This window comes from Centrocercus urophasianus, unplaced genomic scaffold (assembly GCF_019232065.1).
Source record: "Centrocercus urophasianus isolate 14NV4802_14NV808 unplaced genomic scaffold, USGS_Curo_1.0 seq_9, whole genome shotgun sequence".
NCBI lineage: Eukaryota > Metazoa > Chordata > Aves > Galliformes > Phasianidae > Centrocercus > Centrocercus urophasianus.
This window is the reverse complement of record NW_024885532.1, coordinates 35,350,528-35,365,011: the sequence shown is the minus strand read 5'-3', so window position 1 is coordinate 35,365,011 and position 14,484 is coordinate 35,350,528. Positions and strand designations below refer to the sequence as shown.

The window sequence follows — 14,484 nt, the reverse complement described above, 5'->3', positions numbered from 1 at the left end:
AAAAAAAAAAAAAAAAAAAAAAAAAAAAAAAAAAAAGAAGAAGAAATGAGTGTTGATACCTTCCATTCTAGTCTTCTACAGCATGACATTGGCTTCTGAGCATTAGTAACAGTAAACCATAGCCTAGGAGCTCAAAACTAATTTAAAGCATGATGTTTTATCTTGGTAGTGTCATATCGACTTATATCTTTGCAATATACATTTCTACCCATGGTAGTTATTAAAACTTTGCAGCAACAATAGCTATTATTATTTAAGTAGAGAATTAATATTTTTGGAAGCCTGTTAGAGAGTACTGGATGATAAAAACTAAAGGAATGCCAGTACTGTGAGGACCTCCTCTCTACAGTCTATGAACAAAAACTATTTAATGCAAGTGGAAAACCGGTGATTCAGTTTGAAAGCCTCAGATGGAAAATAAAGTCAACATATAATTTTAAAACTATGATTTTTTTCTTTGATGTATTCATAGTTATAAAAATAAACTTGTTCTGCTTTTCCTATCACAAAATTAAAATGTACGCTATACACAAAACATATTTTCTATTTCACAGGATAATTACACAGGTAGTATTTTAACTATACTTATTAAATTCTGTCTCCCTTCTTTTTTTCTCTCAAATACCTGGAAACCAAATCCCCTCAAGAGAATGTAGGTGCTGCAGTCTGTAACAAGGACTAACAGTGTGACAATTCCTTTTTGCAGGGCAGTAAAGGATTGGGGCACAACACTAGTATCTCTCATTCCATTTACTATGAATGGACAGCTGCTGTTTTCTTCCTAATCTTGAGTGGAAGGTTAAATCTAAACCAAAAGAACGTTCAGGCTCTGCTGAAACAGAGAATACTCTAGTGCTTTTCAGGAGCTAAGGACATCACTGAGGTCTTCATCATCCTTACTGCACTACAACTGAAGAGTCACTTAAAGAAAAACAGACTATTACACAGGAGGTGTGTACCCCTATAGGAAAAAAGGAATGTTGGACATACATTGCCATGAGGTAAACATGATGACAGCACATTAAATTTCAATGAACAAATTTCAAATTTCTTTTTTCCTGTGATGTAAATAATTGCCTTTCACACTTTTGGAGGGGAGATACTGGTAACTTTTTCCATCTTAGTTTCCATTAGATTTTACTAACTTAGGACTTCAGCTATTACCTTGTAGATGTCCAGGAATCCACACTGATGGTCAAACCGTGTGTAGAGTTCATTCAGCATGCTGATGACTTGCATGGGTGTGCACTGCGCACAGATGGCTGTGAAGCCAACAATATCCGAGAAGAGCATGGTAACATCATCAAACTTCCTGGCCTGAACTTGCTGTCCCTGCCACAGCTGCTGAGCCACTTCTTCAGGGAAAATAGAAATAAGGAGATCGACTGTTTTCTTTTTCTCCTCTTCCAGGGCTTGGTGTGTGCGTTCTAGCGTTGCCTTCAGTTTATCCATTCTTTTTTTCAAGCCATCTTGGGCCTTCGCTTGCTCCCCAACCAATATAACATCACGAGTAGCATCATGGATAGGTATGTCCGACAGATGGAGGCCTCGGCCCATCAGTTCATCCAGCTTGTCCACACAAGGAGACCCCAGAAACAAAATTGAATTGGATTCTGGCACATGAATCATTTGTCCCTTAACTTCCATCACCTGCAAAAATAAAACCAGATTTTAGAACAGCGAAGATCACCTGATAAATGGATTTCTCATCTAATTCCTCCCAATTTACTCTTCAGTTAAAATGATAAGCATAAACTGCAGCCTTTTACACAGTTGCATCTTAAACACCTGTTCAAATAATAAGATTCACATAGTCTGCTCATCAAGGTAAGTCAGAAAATAGTCTATATTCACACAAAAAAATTCCCAAATCAAGCATGGGACTCCATTTTAGCTCAATCAGATCGGAAAGCAACCACAATAACACGTATTTCTCAGAAAGGGTGTAAATAATGCTTCTAAGTTGTGCTCCTTGAACATACCTGGCCTTAAAAGCAAATTCATGAATAGCTTTTTATCTGTTAATTAGAAACAAATTTTAAAATCATTAAATTAAAGAAAATTAAAGGTTAACTACAACTATCTGAAAGCAGTCTAGGTGAAGTAGCTTCTGTTCTTTTTAAGGAAACACCTACTAATTCAAATGTTCTCATGCTATAGAGGAGTCTAGTAAGAGCAGACACGAAGAAGAACTCCTATAAAATAATTAACGCCACGGAAAAAGTTTATCAGTGCCTCTATTTCCCATTTGCTTTCTCGCGTATGCAGTGTATTTGATGGGTAACATTCTGTTAGAGTTTACAGATTTCTTCCTGATAAAGATCCATACAGTTTGTATTTGCAGAATGGAAGAGAAAACAAAAGAGAAGTATTATCAGAAAAGATCAGGTGGTATATTGTCCTGCTGGATAGATTTTGCATTTGGCTGTTAAATGGCCATACATGCCATCTTCTGAGTCCAGTAGTTGATACAGATGAGTCCCTGGCTTGTCACCTCTTGTTACCTTTCAGTGCATTTGACAGAGAGTTTTTCTATTTTCCATACCTAGAACATCACTGGCATACAAAATAAATGTACACTGTCAGTTTCCTTTTCCACCTTCAGGTGAAAACAGGCTGTTAGCTCCAAAGAGTGTGACCATGTCCCCAAGATGAGCCTGTAGTGCCTGGGGTGCCCAGAACTAGAACAAGCTGCCCAGAGATGTGGTCTATTCCCCTTCCCTGGACACATTCAAGGTCAGACTGGAGGGACGCCGAGCAACCTGATGGAGCTATAGGTGGCCCTGTTCACTGCAGGGGAGTTGGACAAGATGACTTTTAAAGGTCCCTTCCAATTCAAACAATTCTATGATAAGCAAGGCAAGTCACTGGGCCTCAGAACTTGCTTCTGCTGCTAGATGGGAAGAAAAATAATGCACCTCTCTGTGCTCCTGCTTCCCTTCTGTCAGTTTTAGGAGTCTTTAATGTGATCTCTGTCCATGTGAATACAGTATGCCAACAAGGCTGATGTTTTCTACAGTATGTTGAGAAGCCTTTACAAAGATAATCTCCCTATGAAACTGCTCCGTTTCATAAAAGTGTCTGCTATGATTTAACACAAGTGGCAGCTTAGCACCACACTGCCATGTGCTCACTCCTCTCCAGTGGAAGGCGACAGAGAAATAGAAAAACATAAAATTCATTGGTTGAGATAGAGACAGATGAACAGGACAGAAAAGGGAGGGAAAATAATAATAATTTTAGAAAAGGAAGGGAAAATAATAATAATTTATATATAAATATATATATATGTATACACAAAGCAAGTGATGCACAGTGCAATTGCTCACTACTTTCTGACTGATTCCCAGCCAGTACCCAAACAGTAGCAGCTCTGCCAGTAAACCCAGTTTTACTGCTCAGCACGATGCCATATGTATGAGATGTCTCTCTGGTCAGTGTGGTTCAGCAGTCCTGGTTCTGTCCCCCTCCACCTCCTTGTGTACTGCCAGCTCCTCGCCCAGCAGAAGGGTATGAGAAGCTGAAATGTCCTTGACTCTATGTAAGCACTGCACAGCACCAACTCAAAAAACAGTATGTTATCAGCATTATTTTTCTCCCAAAACCAAAATATAGGATCATACCAGCCACTATAGAGAAAATTAACTCTATCTCAACTAAAACCAGGACAGTGTCCTGATTCAATTCCAACTTTACCCTCTTCAGCCTGGAAAAGAGAAGGCTCTGAGACCTCATAGCCGCCTTGCTATACCTGAAAGGGCCTACAGGAAAGCTGGGGAGTATCTTTTGGGCAGGTAGCAACAGGACGAGTGGAAATGGTATTAAAATGGAAGAGGTTAGATTTAGACTAGATAGATGAAGAAATTCATTACTGTGGGGATGGTGAGACACTGGAATAGATTGTCCAGAGAGGTTCTGGGTGCCCTCTACCTAGAAGCATCCTCCCAGTCTTTGCAAAGGCCTTTTCCTTTCAAAGAAGATTCAGAGATGATTCAGCTCTATTCCAGGGGGCTTTGAACTGCAGCTATGATTTTGTACGATCTTCATCTCCTTCTTTTGGAGTGTGCTGCTTCTCAGATCCCTCTCTGTATCTTCAAGCTAGTCATAGTCAAATTACACTTCTGGGCAGCTCCCCAGAGCTGAGCAACTTTACACGCAGACCATAAGCTTATAGGCAATTAGAATTACATCATCTATCTTTCTTGTAAGCAGGGAAAGATTGAAATGTTTCTGTCATCTGTTATATTTCATTACTGCTGCATTTCATTGCTTTCCTGGCTCTTTAATTATCATCTCGCAGAATAAATTGGAACAAATCCACTGTTTTCAGAGGACATTTTCCTGATCTACAGTGGTAAAATGGAAAACAAAACATTTTGAAATGAACAACTGCATCTTGTGCTTTATAGGATTACATTGCTGTGAAATTATGGTACACCATAAGTAGCCCTAGGAAATAAAAAAATAAAAAATAAAAAACCCCAATCATTTCATTTTCACTGCAAACCCACTGCAAAGAAAGGGGAGCACACAGTAGAGTCCCTGACTATCCAGGATTCTTCCAGCCTCCCTCTCACAAATGATCCAACCAGGGAACACTGGCAGACTCTTACACCACCATTTACAAGATGAGACAATCTCCTACAGCGCCGTACATCAGCAGCTACCTCAGCACGTCACTTAGGCTCTGCAAGATCTGGGTTAAAAACACTAAAATTAAGTATGATTCTTCTGGAAAATATCAATGGGAACATGAGAGAGTATTTCCAAGAAATATCTTGGGGGCTTAAAAATAATTTTCTGCCCCATGTTTTTCAGCCTTTGCAGATTTTAAGGGACCTTCCCTCTGACTTTGATCAGCACACAAACCTTCCTAAATTGTGATAAAAGTCTTCTCTTTTTAGGGCTTTTCATTAGGAATGGGTTAGGAAACACTTTGAGCGCTATGCCACACTTCTGTAAACAGCTCATCTCACATGCTAGACTTCATTCAATGAACAAATTCAATGACAATAAACAGGCCTCCTTCTTAAAATGGCATATAATTAATTAAAGGACTGGGGGGACTGGAAGAAAATCAAGTGATGATGAAGAAGACTAGAGAGCATTCATGGTACCCAGAAAACAACTTAAGCCCAGAACAGAGAAAGCATGAGTGTACATTGAGGACAAGAGTATAGGACAACTTCAAGAAAGGTGAATTAGCTGCTAAGCTAAAATCTAAATCAGTTGGACGTTCTTTAAATGTCTTCTCTTATCTTTAGATACAAATAAAGCATCTGAATTAAAAAAAAGACAAAATCCTAACAAAACACTAGCTTCCATTACAGACATCTGCTGAAAAAGCAAAGAGAAACACATGTAATCTCTGCAGAAATGAAAAAGTATTTATTTTTTCAGTTGAGTAAGTGTGGCAAAGTTTGCTCAGCACAACTCAGGAGTTTCTCAGGTTCTTGTTGAGGTAGAACCCTGAGCATTTGTTTACAAGCTGGATTTCCACTTCAATGCATTGTCAACAGAACATAATTCCACACAGCAGCAAAGTGACTGTTACGAATTTCTGATTATTTATAGAAGTCTCTGGGGTGTTATGTAATGCACAACAGTCTCCAAACTAAAGTGAGCAGATTTAGCATTTTATGTGTGTTAGATACTTCATGAACATAAAATGGCAGCAATAATGTTGTAGGGAACTCCACTTTAGGAAATATAAAACACTGGTTATATATATTGGAAATATATATTCGTTTTTCCACAACATAAAAGAGATGATAATGTATCATAGAATCATACAATCATCAAATGGCTTTGGTTGCAAGGGATCTCAAGGATCATCAAATTCTAACCCCTTGCCACCGACAAGTATGCTTGCCTGCGCAACTAAATATTTGAAACTTTGTCACTCTTCTTTTTGGGAGAAATTATCAGCTGGAATAGAGCGGTGACCAGCACCCAGAGCAACATAATACTCAGTACATCCCACTAGACACAATTTTATAAAAATTGAAGAACCTGCAGAGAAATCTTTTTACATATATCAATGATAAATTAATTAGAAAAATCTGCATTTCAAAGGCAGTTTGAAACAAACACGTCATTTTATTTTTATCTTTGTTTGCATCACTCTATTCCAGCATCAAAGTCCTTTCAATTCCTTTTGAATTATTTAACAACAAAAAGAACATTTGAGCTATTCAACAACAGTTGCAGCCAACTGAAAGACACCAAGGATGGGATTGTAGCTTTTTGTCCCTTAAAATTCATCCTGTTCCATACATCTTTCCTTTTTTTTTTTCATAGAATCATAGAGTGGCCTGGGTTGAAAAGGACCACAATGATCATCGAGTTTCAACCCTCTTCGATGTGCAGGGTCACCAACCACCAGACCAGGCTGCCCAGAGCCACATCCAGCCTGGCCTTGAATGCCTCCAGGGATGGGGCATCTATAATATCCTTTGGCAACCTGTTCCAGTGTGTCACCACCCTCTGAGTGAAAACTCTTCTTTTTGGCTGGTTCAGCTTCTATACAGCAGTGTGCAGTCATGCCAGGGAAAAAAAATATTAAGAATTAAAAGTACTCTGGAGGCTCTTCTCTGAATTGGGTCTCTTCTTGATAAATGCTGTGCAAACACATCAAATCATATTATTCTTACTTCCTCACGCTTAAAATACAAAATTTGTGACTTTATACTCAGGATGACACAAGTAATATCATCAAAACTATCACCCTGGTTAAAACCAAAAAAGTTTTGTGTATTTTTGTGATCAAAGCTAATTACTTTATGATGTAAAGGACTTTATAATTGACAACTATTAGTTGTTAATTGGTTGCAGAGAGATTCTTATTGATACCTACCAATATCAATCAAGCGACATTTCATAGGAATGTGCCAGTAAACTCTGAAGGCGGTGGAAAGGCTCCCATTCAACAGATAATTGTTACCTCTTAGACAGTTTCCAACAGAGTTTCACAACCAGACAAGCATGAGTCCATAAACCCATTCTGCACCTAATCACTCCATTAGTGATATTCAGCTTCTAGGAAAAGCTTCTCATTTGAATTTGCCCACTTATCAGAAAGTACTCCTGCTCATTCTATGATATCCTCTCCAAATACCTTTCGGTTACAGATTTGTATTTTCTTGTTTTTGTTTTTTTTTTTTTTTAAATCAAAATACAAGGAAATGGTTAAATGAGAATATAGGTTTATTCATGAGAACAGCAGGCAGTGAGCAGAAGAAACAGCTTTCTCTCTTGATCTGTGCAGAACAGAAATATATATAGCAACCATTAGGAGACATGACATTTCATCACCAGCATAGGTATCTTAAAACTGCAATTAGAAGGTCTCTGAGCCTGTTCACTAACCAGCTTGCAGACATTTTTCTCCATTAGGATTTATATGTTCCAGTTCCTTCCCTGTTCTATTTCATCTTAAATACACAACTGCTCCAAATTCCTGCCAGTGTCACACCATGAAAATTGATTAGAGTTCTCTGCTGTTATTTTTATTTTTTTTTTCTCTTTATTGTCCCTCCTACCAAATACTTTTGTGGCTTTGATTAAAAAAATAACAACATCATTATAAGGTGATATTAAGATGAATCAATTCTGATCTCTTGGCGAAATTTTCAGAACACCAGGACAAGAGATTTCTGTTTTCCCCAGTATAATCATTCTACCATTAGATATAATTGAAAAGAATCTTTACATTTCTGACTGAAGTTTCCAAAAACACCCTCAGATGATTTTAGAAAGAACTGTACCATGAATTTAGAATTAAATTTTCTCTGTTTTTCTTAAAAAGTTTAAATTTCTTTCTGTATGTCCAACACAATGCCTTATACTGTTAGTACACCCTTCATCAGTAACTTTCTACTAGTTACTGTATTTGACCTACACCAGTAAAAGAAAATCTTCATGTGGAGTCTTTCCCAGGTCAAGTAAAAGATTTGAATTTGGAAAGAATGCATGCATAGTCCCAGGCTGAGTGTCATTTTAATGAATTCCGCAATGTATTCATTTTACAATCCATAAAGAAATAAAAAGCAAATACATACATTAAAATGTCTTTAGCTTAATAATAATAAATAGAACACAGATTGTGAGAAGCAATAGTCATGATGTAGTGAATATATGCATCTCTAGATCTGTTAAAATATTTGCTTAGCTTCCATTCTGTTCATTGCAATTAACTGATATTTTATGTGAATTGAAAACAAAGGAAATTAAAAGAATTAGGCAGAAAGTAGTATTTTAAAATCAAGAAATAATCCCATTTGCCTTATTATTCTGGTACAAGATGAAGAAAGCAGTTAAAACAATTTTCTATGGCCCAGGCTGATAAGGAGAGAGAAACAGAAGGATGTCCCCAAGGTTTTAACTGCTTAGTATCACTGCAGAGGGGCCAGCAAAGCCTTAAGGGAAATTGGAGGGAGGGAAGGACAAGAGGGTTGGTCCTTCAAATGCAAAGGGATTTGGCAATTGTGTAAATGAGTGTAGGAAGGCCCTGCAGAGGGATCTGGATAGGCTGGATCAATGGGCTTTCAACAACTATAGGAGCTTTAACTTGACCAAGTGCTAGATCCTGCATTTGCTACAAAAACCCCATGCTTTACTACAGGGTTGGGGCAGAGTGGTTGGAAAGCTGCATAGAGAAAAACAATTTGGGAATGTTAGTTAACAGCCAGGTGAACAAGAGCCAGCAGCGTGCCCAGGTGGTCAAGAAGGCCAGTGGCATCCTGCCCTGTATCAGCACAGTCAGCAGGAACAGGGAGGTGACTGTCCCTCTGTGCTCAGCTCTGGTGAGGCTGCACCTCGAGTACTGTGCTCAGTTTTGGACCCCTCACTACAAGAAAGACATCGAGGCCCCGGAGTGTGTCCAGAGAAGAGCAACAGAGCTGGAGAAGGATCTGGTCTTACGGGGAGCAGTTGAGGGAACTGACATTCTGGAGAACAGGAGGCTCAAGGGAGACCTTATCACTCTCTAGTCATTTGAAGGGAAGTTGGCGGTGAGGTGTGGGTTGGCTTCTTCTCCCACATAACAGTGATAGGACGAGAGATAATGGCCTTAAATTGCACTAGGGAACGTTCAGGTTGGATATTAGGAAAAATTTATAGTCAGAGTGGTAAAGTATTGGCACAGGCTGTCCACGAAGGTGGTGGGCTCACCATCCCTGGAGGTTTTCAAGGGTAGATGTGGAACCAAGAGACATGGTCTAGAGCAGCCATAGGCATGGGCTGATTATTGGATTAGATGATCTTATTGGTCTTTCCAACCTTAATGATTCTGTAATTCTCTGATTCTATGATTCCATGCAAATGAGAGGCCCAGCTGTTATTACAGCAAAGGGGGAAAGTTATCATTCTATAAATGCTGAGAACTGCAGCCTTAGGGAGTTCCCCAACAGCCTGTAGGTTTCTGTCCTCAGACATCTCAGGGGAGGTTTGCACATTTAGTCATTATTTGCAGTGGGTGGGCAGACCACAGCCAGCCCATCCCCAGAAGCCATGTCTGCCTGTAGCATAGTGCTCTGCCTCAGCTGAAGAGCCCTGCTGAGGAGGGGAAAATATTTGCTCAAGCACAGCATGATGCTAACACAGCTACCTGGCTTTTGGATTAGAGCCAGTTTACCCTTTACAGACTGAAAGACTGAGCAGAGCTAAGCTGAAGCTGCCTACCAACACAGACAGGACCACCTTCATCTAATTTATGCAAAATCCTGAGACCTGAAGCTAATTTGGAGCTGTGAAATCCCTAAACAATGGAACACGTGAAGTGTAATATCAGCATTTTGACTCCCATGATCTTTTGAGTATTAAAGCCTTTAAGCATAAAATCCTGATGCCAAAAGTCAGTTTGAAGAACAAGATCTGGTTGCTTTTCAGAATCTCACCCTTTGTATTTCTGTTTCCTTCAGAACGGTCAGAAGATCTTTGCTTCTCATTCATGACTGCTGAGCCTCTCTTGCTATTGGCTGGAATTAACCCTTCTGGAATTACGAAGGACCTAGGCTGAGCAGTGGTCAAAGGAGCAAGGGGTATTTGCAGCTCCTCATTCAGTAGCTCCTCTCTCTGAATTTCTGATAAAGAAGACTTCCTGAGAAGAATCTAAAATAAAATGCTCTTAATGTAAATTAGTTTATGATAGTTTTTTACCTGGAAATCTGCAGCCTTCTGTGGTGATGAGCCACAGTAAGTCTTATTAGGGTTTATTAGTAAGGTTTATTAAACGTCTGTTCTACCTACTTCTTTTGCCACATATTTTCACTAATTACACTGCATTATTTATTTTGCTTAACATAGACCGATGTTGACTGAAATAAATTTACATGGCACAGGCTTATTTCTTTCACATGCACAAATGCACTTGAAAACACTCAGCTCCTTGAGCAGAAGTCATGATCTACATGGATGCAACAAGCCACAAGACTGATCTTAGTAACACAGTCTGGTCTTAGTAACACAGTTTTGTCTTCATTTAATTTCATAGCATCGTGATAGAATGGTTTAGGTTGGAAGGGACCTTGAAGTTCATAAAGCCTGAACCCCTACCATGGGCAGGGTTGCCACTCACTAGATCAGGCTGCCCAGGGTCTCATCCAGCCTGACCATCCAACACCTCCAGGGATGGGGCATCCGTAAGTTCTCCAGGCACCCGCTGAGTAAAGAATTTCTTCCTAACATCTAACCTCAATCTCCCCTCTTTTAGTTTAAAGCCATTCCCCCTTGTCCTATTGCTACCTGTCTGTGTAATTTGAACTAAATACTGTAGTGCTGTACATTACACAGTAGTATGTAGACTTTTTCTAATTTTACACTGGAAATCCCAACTCATCCTGTCTTCTGAGCATTTTAACCGTTTATATTTTATGTTCCTCAAACTAACACAAACACACACAAAAAAAAAAACTTTCACTAGTTTAAATATAACTTGCAACATTTGTCTAGACATGATGACCTTCAGAATGTTTAATTTTGGCATTTATTACACTATCTCTTACTAAAGCACTAAAAGTGTTTACAGTACTTCAAGGAATACCGAATGTTATTATGAAGGTGATGATTCCATTAAATAAAATTCTAATCTTCAAAATGAATCTGGATAATGCACTGAGAGCACAAAAAAATAGGATCTTAGTTTCTTAGTGTGATCATATAATTTATTTATAAAGTAATTATACGTAAAAGTAAACCAGTTCTCCAATAATCATCAAAATAAGGGACAGCAAAATTTAGTAGCTCTTAATCATACTGTAAAAAAATCTTTTTATATAAATCAATGGGATTACTTACAGCTCAGGCTGAGCTCTGATTTCTTCTATTAAAAAAAAAAAAAAGAGATAAACTTTTACTGCATTATCATGTCCTGTAAATTTGACCGTTTATATTTGCCAAGGAAGAGAGAGAAAATTTAGATAACTATCCAGCTCCAGGTAAGAGGAAACTGCATGAAACAGCAAACCAATGACTGTCTAGTTCTATGTTAAGACATAAATGTTCCCAAATAATAGAAGGCTGCTTTTTGCTTAGAGAAAGTTTCCAACAGCTTTAAAAACGCATGGTTCTCTGGAAGGGATACTCGAGCACTAAGAAGGCCTAATCTGAGTTGGGTGAAGCTAATAGAGAAGCTGTCACCAGTGGCAGTGCACTCTAGGATGGAGAGTTACAAATGTGTGGAAAATCCCTCCTTTCTTAAGTGACAAAATACACTTTTTTCGGAGGAAACAAAAGATTCTGGGTTATTTTTATCAACAGGTACAACAAAAATCCATTGTGTCAGTTTATTTTAACAAATTGAAATAGTCTGGCATGAACAACTCTCTGATAAGATTTGAGATAGCTAAACAGTAGCCATACTCCTCAATTTCTTCCCACGTTTGTGAAAGGAAATAACACCTTTTTGCTCAGCAGAAAAGAAAATAAGGCATTGTTTACCAAAACTCATTTAGATGGATCACTGATTTATGAAAAGATGGGATTATTAAACCTCTTTCTTTCTTTTCTGCGTCCGTTGAAGTCCTTCAATCAACCTAAAACACCTTTATATTTCACAAAAGCAAAATGACTGAAATATGTTACATGTCCACAAACCACCAAAGTACTTCAGATGCAGCTAAGTCCCCAGAGTAAAACATCCGAATTCAGTAGAGAGAACTTAACTGCGGGTTCCTCTCTTTGCTACAATCATATATAGTATTTAAACACTGACCACCACACATGAAATATACCACCTCTGCTTATTCTGAAGGTACACAACACCCTGATGCTTGTAAAAGTAGCTACCAAGTGAAGTCAACAGAGGAATTAAAGCTCTTTCTGTGAAAGTTTGCCAGAGAAGGGCTTCCATATTCTCAGATATGTATTGCTACCTTCAGAATACCAGAATGCTAAAATCAGCAGAGCAACATCCAATCTCAGTTTCACATGTATAAATCACCAAAGTCAGAACTCCCTTAGCACTAAGGGAAATAAGAAGAAATTACAGCAACATATCTGACACACAGCACCTGAACATTTAACCTGTTATGTCATGACACTCTTGTTACACAAAGTAAAATTCATAATTTTGCATTGAAACAAGAACACTGAAGAAAGGAAAAATTCCAAATGTTTTAGTCTGCAATTGACTAAATCTTTCAGAAATAACCCTGGCACTTAAGTTCATTAGTAAAACAACCTGTGAACTAATCCTTCTGGAGTGAGAATTTTAATTTGGCAGTACTTCAGAGACATCTATTTTTAACTTCACGTTTTGCTACATTTGGTGTTAGTTTCATATTTAGAGCTGTTATAGCCACAGAGCTCCAACAATGTTGACTTTTGCTCTTCAGTCACCCTCAAATACAGTTCATCCCTGAGGTAAGATTGATAGATGCATCCCTCATACTCATGGTGACAACAGCTGGCCAAAAACATCCTGGTTACATGTTTTTGTATCGGGAAATGATGGTTCAGCGAAAGCAAAATATTTATTGAGCATACATTAATTAAATTAAAAGATAAAATAAAATATGTATCTACACGGTCTCAAAGTTTTTCAGTTCCATCATGAGCAGAAATAAAATTATAAGACTTAAAACGAACTGTTTTGCCCTTATTGAACCAAACACTTTCAATCTTACTGAGAGGAAGACACTATGTTCAGCAATTTCTGTCTACCTCAGCATTTTGAAGAAACAAATTGCAATATTCACATTCAAGGGAAAAAATTACAAAATGGCAGAATTCTCTCTCATTATGGAATCTGAAGTTTTGATTAATTCTGATGAAGATAGATCATTTAAAGGTCACAGTGACCACACAGGGCACTATGTTCTGAACTGCAATTAATAGAAACAGTTTCCTGTTCAGGAGTTACTAATTAAAAATATACCGATCGGAACAACAGAAAAAATAAAAAAAAGTTGTATTATTTGAAAATATGTCCCTACATAAAAATATACTGTTGGTATGAACCGATAGTTTGATATTATTAGATTGAAATTAGGGCAGCATTGTAAATGCTTAAATTAAATCTCATTTTGTGATATTTGGGCCAAGAACAGAAATCTTTATTTCCTGATGCAACACAGCACACTTACAAGAACTCATCTGAGATGAATTCCTTTCCACTAGCTATTCTTTACAAACATCAGCACTGTACTGCTAACAGCAATCAACTCACAAAATCACAAAATCACAGAATGGCCAGGGTTGGAAGGGACCTCAAGGATCATGAATCTCCAACCCCCCTGCCACATGCAGGGCCACCAACCTCCACATTTAACACCAGACCAGGCTGCCCAGGGCCCCATTCAATCTGGCCTTGAACACCTCCAGGGATGCAGCATCCACAACCTCTCTGGGCAGCCTGTTCCAGCACCTCACCACTCTCTCTGGAAAGAATTTCCCCCTGACATCCAACCTAAATCTTCCCTCCTTCAAGTTAAAACCATTTCCCCGTGTCCTGCTGTTATCTACCCTTTCAGAGTTGATTACCTTCCTGTTTGTAGGCTCCCTTTAGGTACTGAAAGGCTGCAATGAGGTCACCCTGCAGCCTTCTTTTCTCCAGGCTGAAAAGCCCAGCTTCCTCAGCCTTTTTTTTTTTTGTAAGGGAGGTTCTCCAGCCCCCTGATCATCTTTGTGGCACTCCTCTGGACCCACTGGACCACTCTGGACTCAGTTGTTTTGGCTGTATGATGCAGTGCCAAAGGGACATGCCCGCCTCCTCTCCACCTTGATCATTTTTCACATTACACATAGGTAATATCAGAATACACTTTTCTTGGTCAAAGCAGAAATATTACAAGCCACACTTTCTTAGGCTGATGTTGCTGTACTGCTGCATTCTGGTTAAACGGGCAATTTCAGAACAGCCTGTCTCTGGCAAGCTGGATTATCTTTACAAACTTCTGACAAGTCAGGCTGAATTCCTAACACAGAGGTAATGATTTTCTTGTCCTTCTTTATACGTCAGTCTTGGAATACAGTGTATTTTCAGAA

At 38.6% G+C, this 14,484-nt stretch overlaps 1 protein-coding gene across 2 annotated transcripts in view; it reads right to left on the bottom strand.

The window, feature by feature from the left end:
• GUCY1A2 (guanylate cyclase 1 soluble subunit alpha 2) overlaps positions 1-14,484 on the bottom strand; it is a 126,920-nt gene that overhangs the window by 51,822 nt on the left and 60,614 nt on the right. For both annotated transcript variants that reach the window (XM_042839019.1, XM_042839020.1), the window contains exon 5: positions 1,165-1,650. In XM_042839019.1, the coding sequence (XP_042694953.1) occupies positions 1,165-1,650 (486 nt within the window). The remainder of the gene's footprint in view (positions 1-1,164; positions 1,651-14,484) is intronic.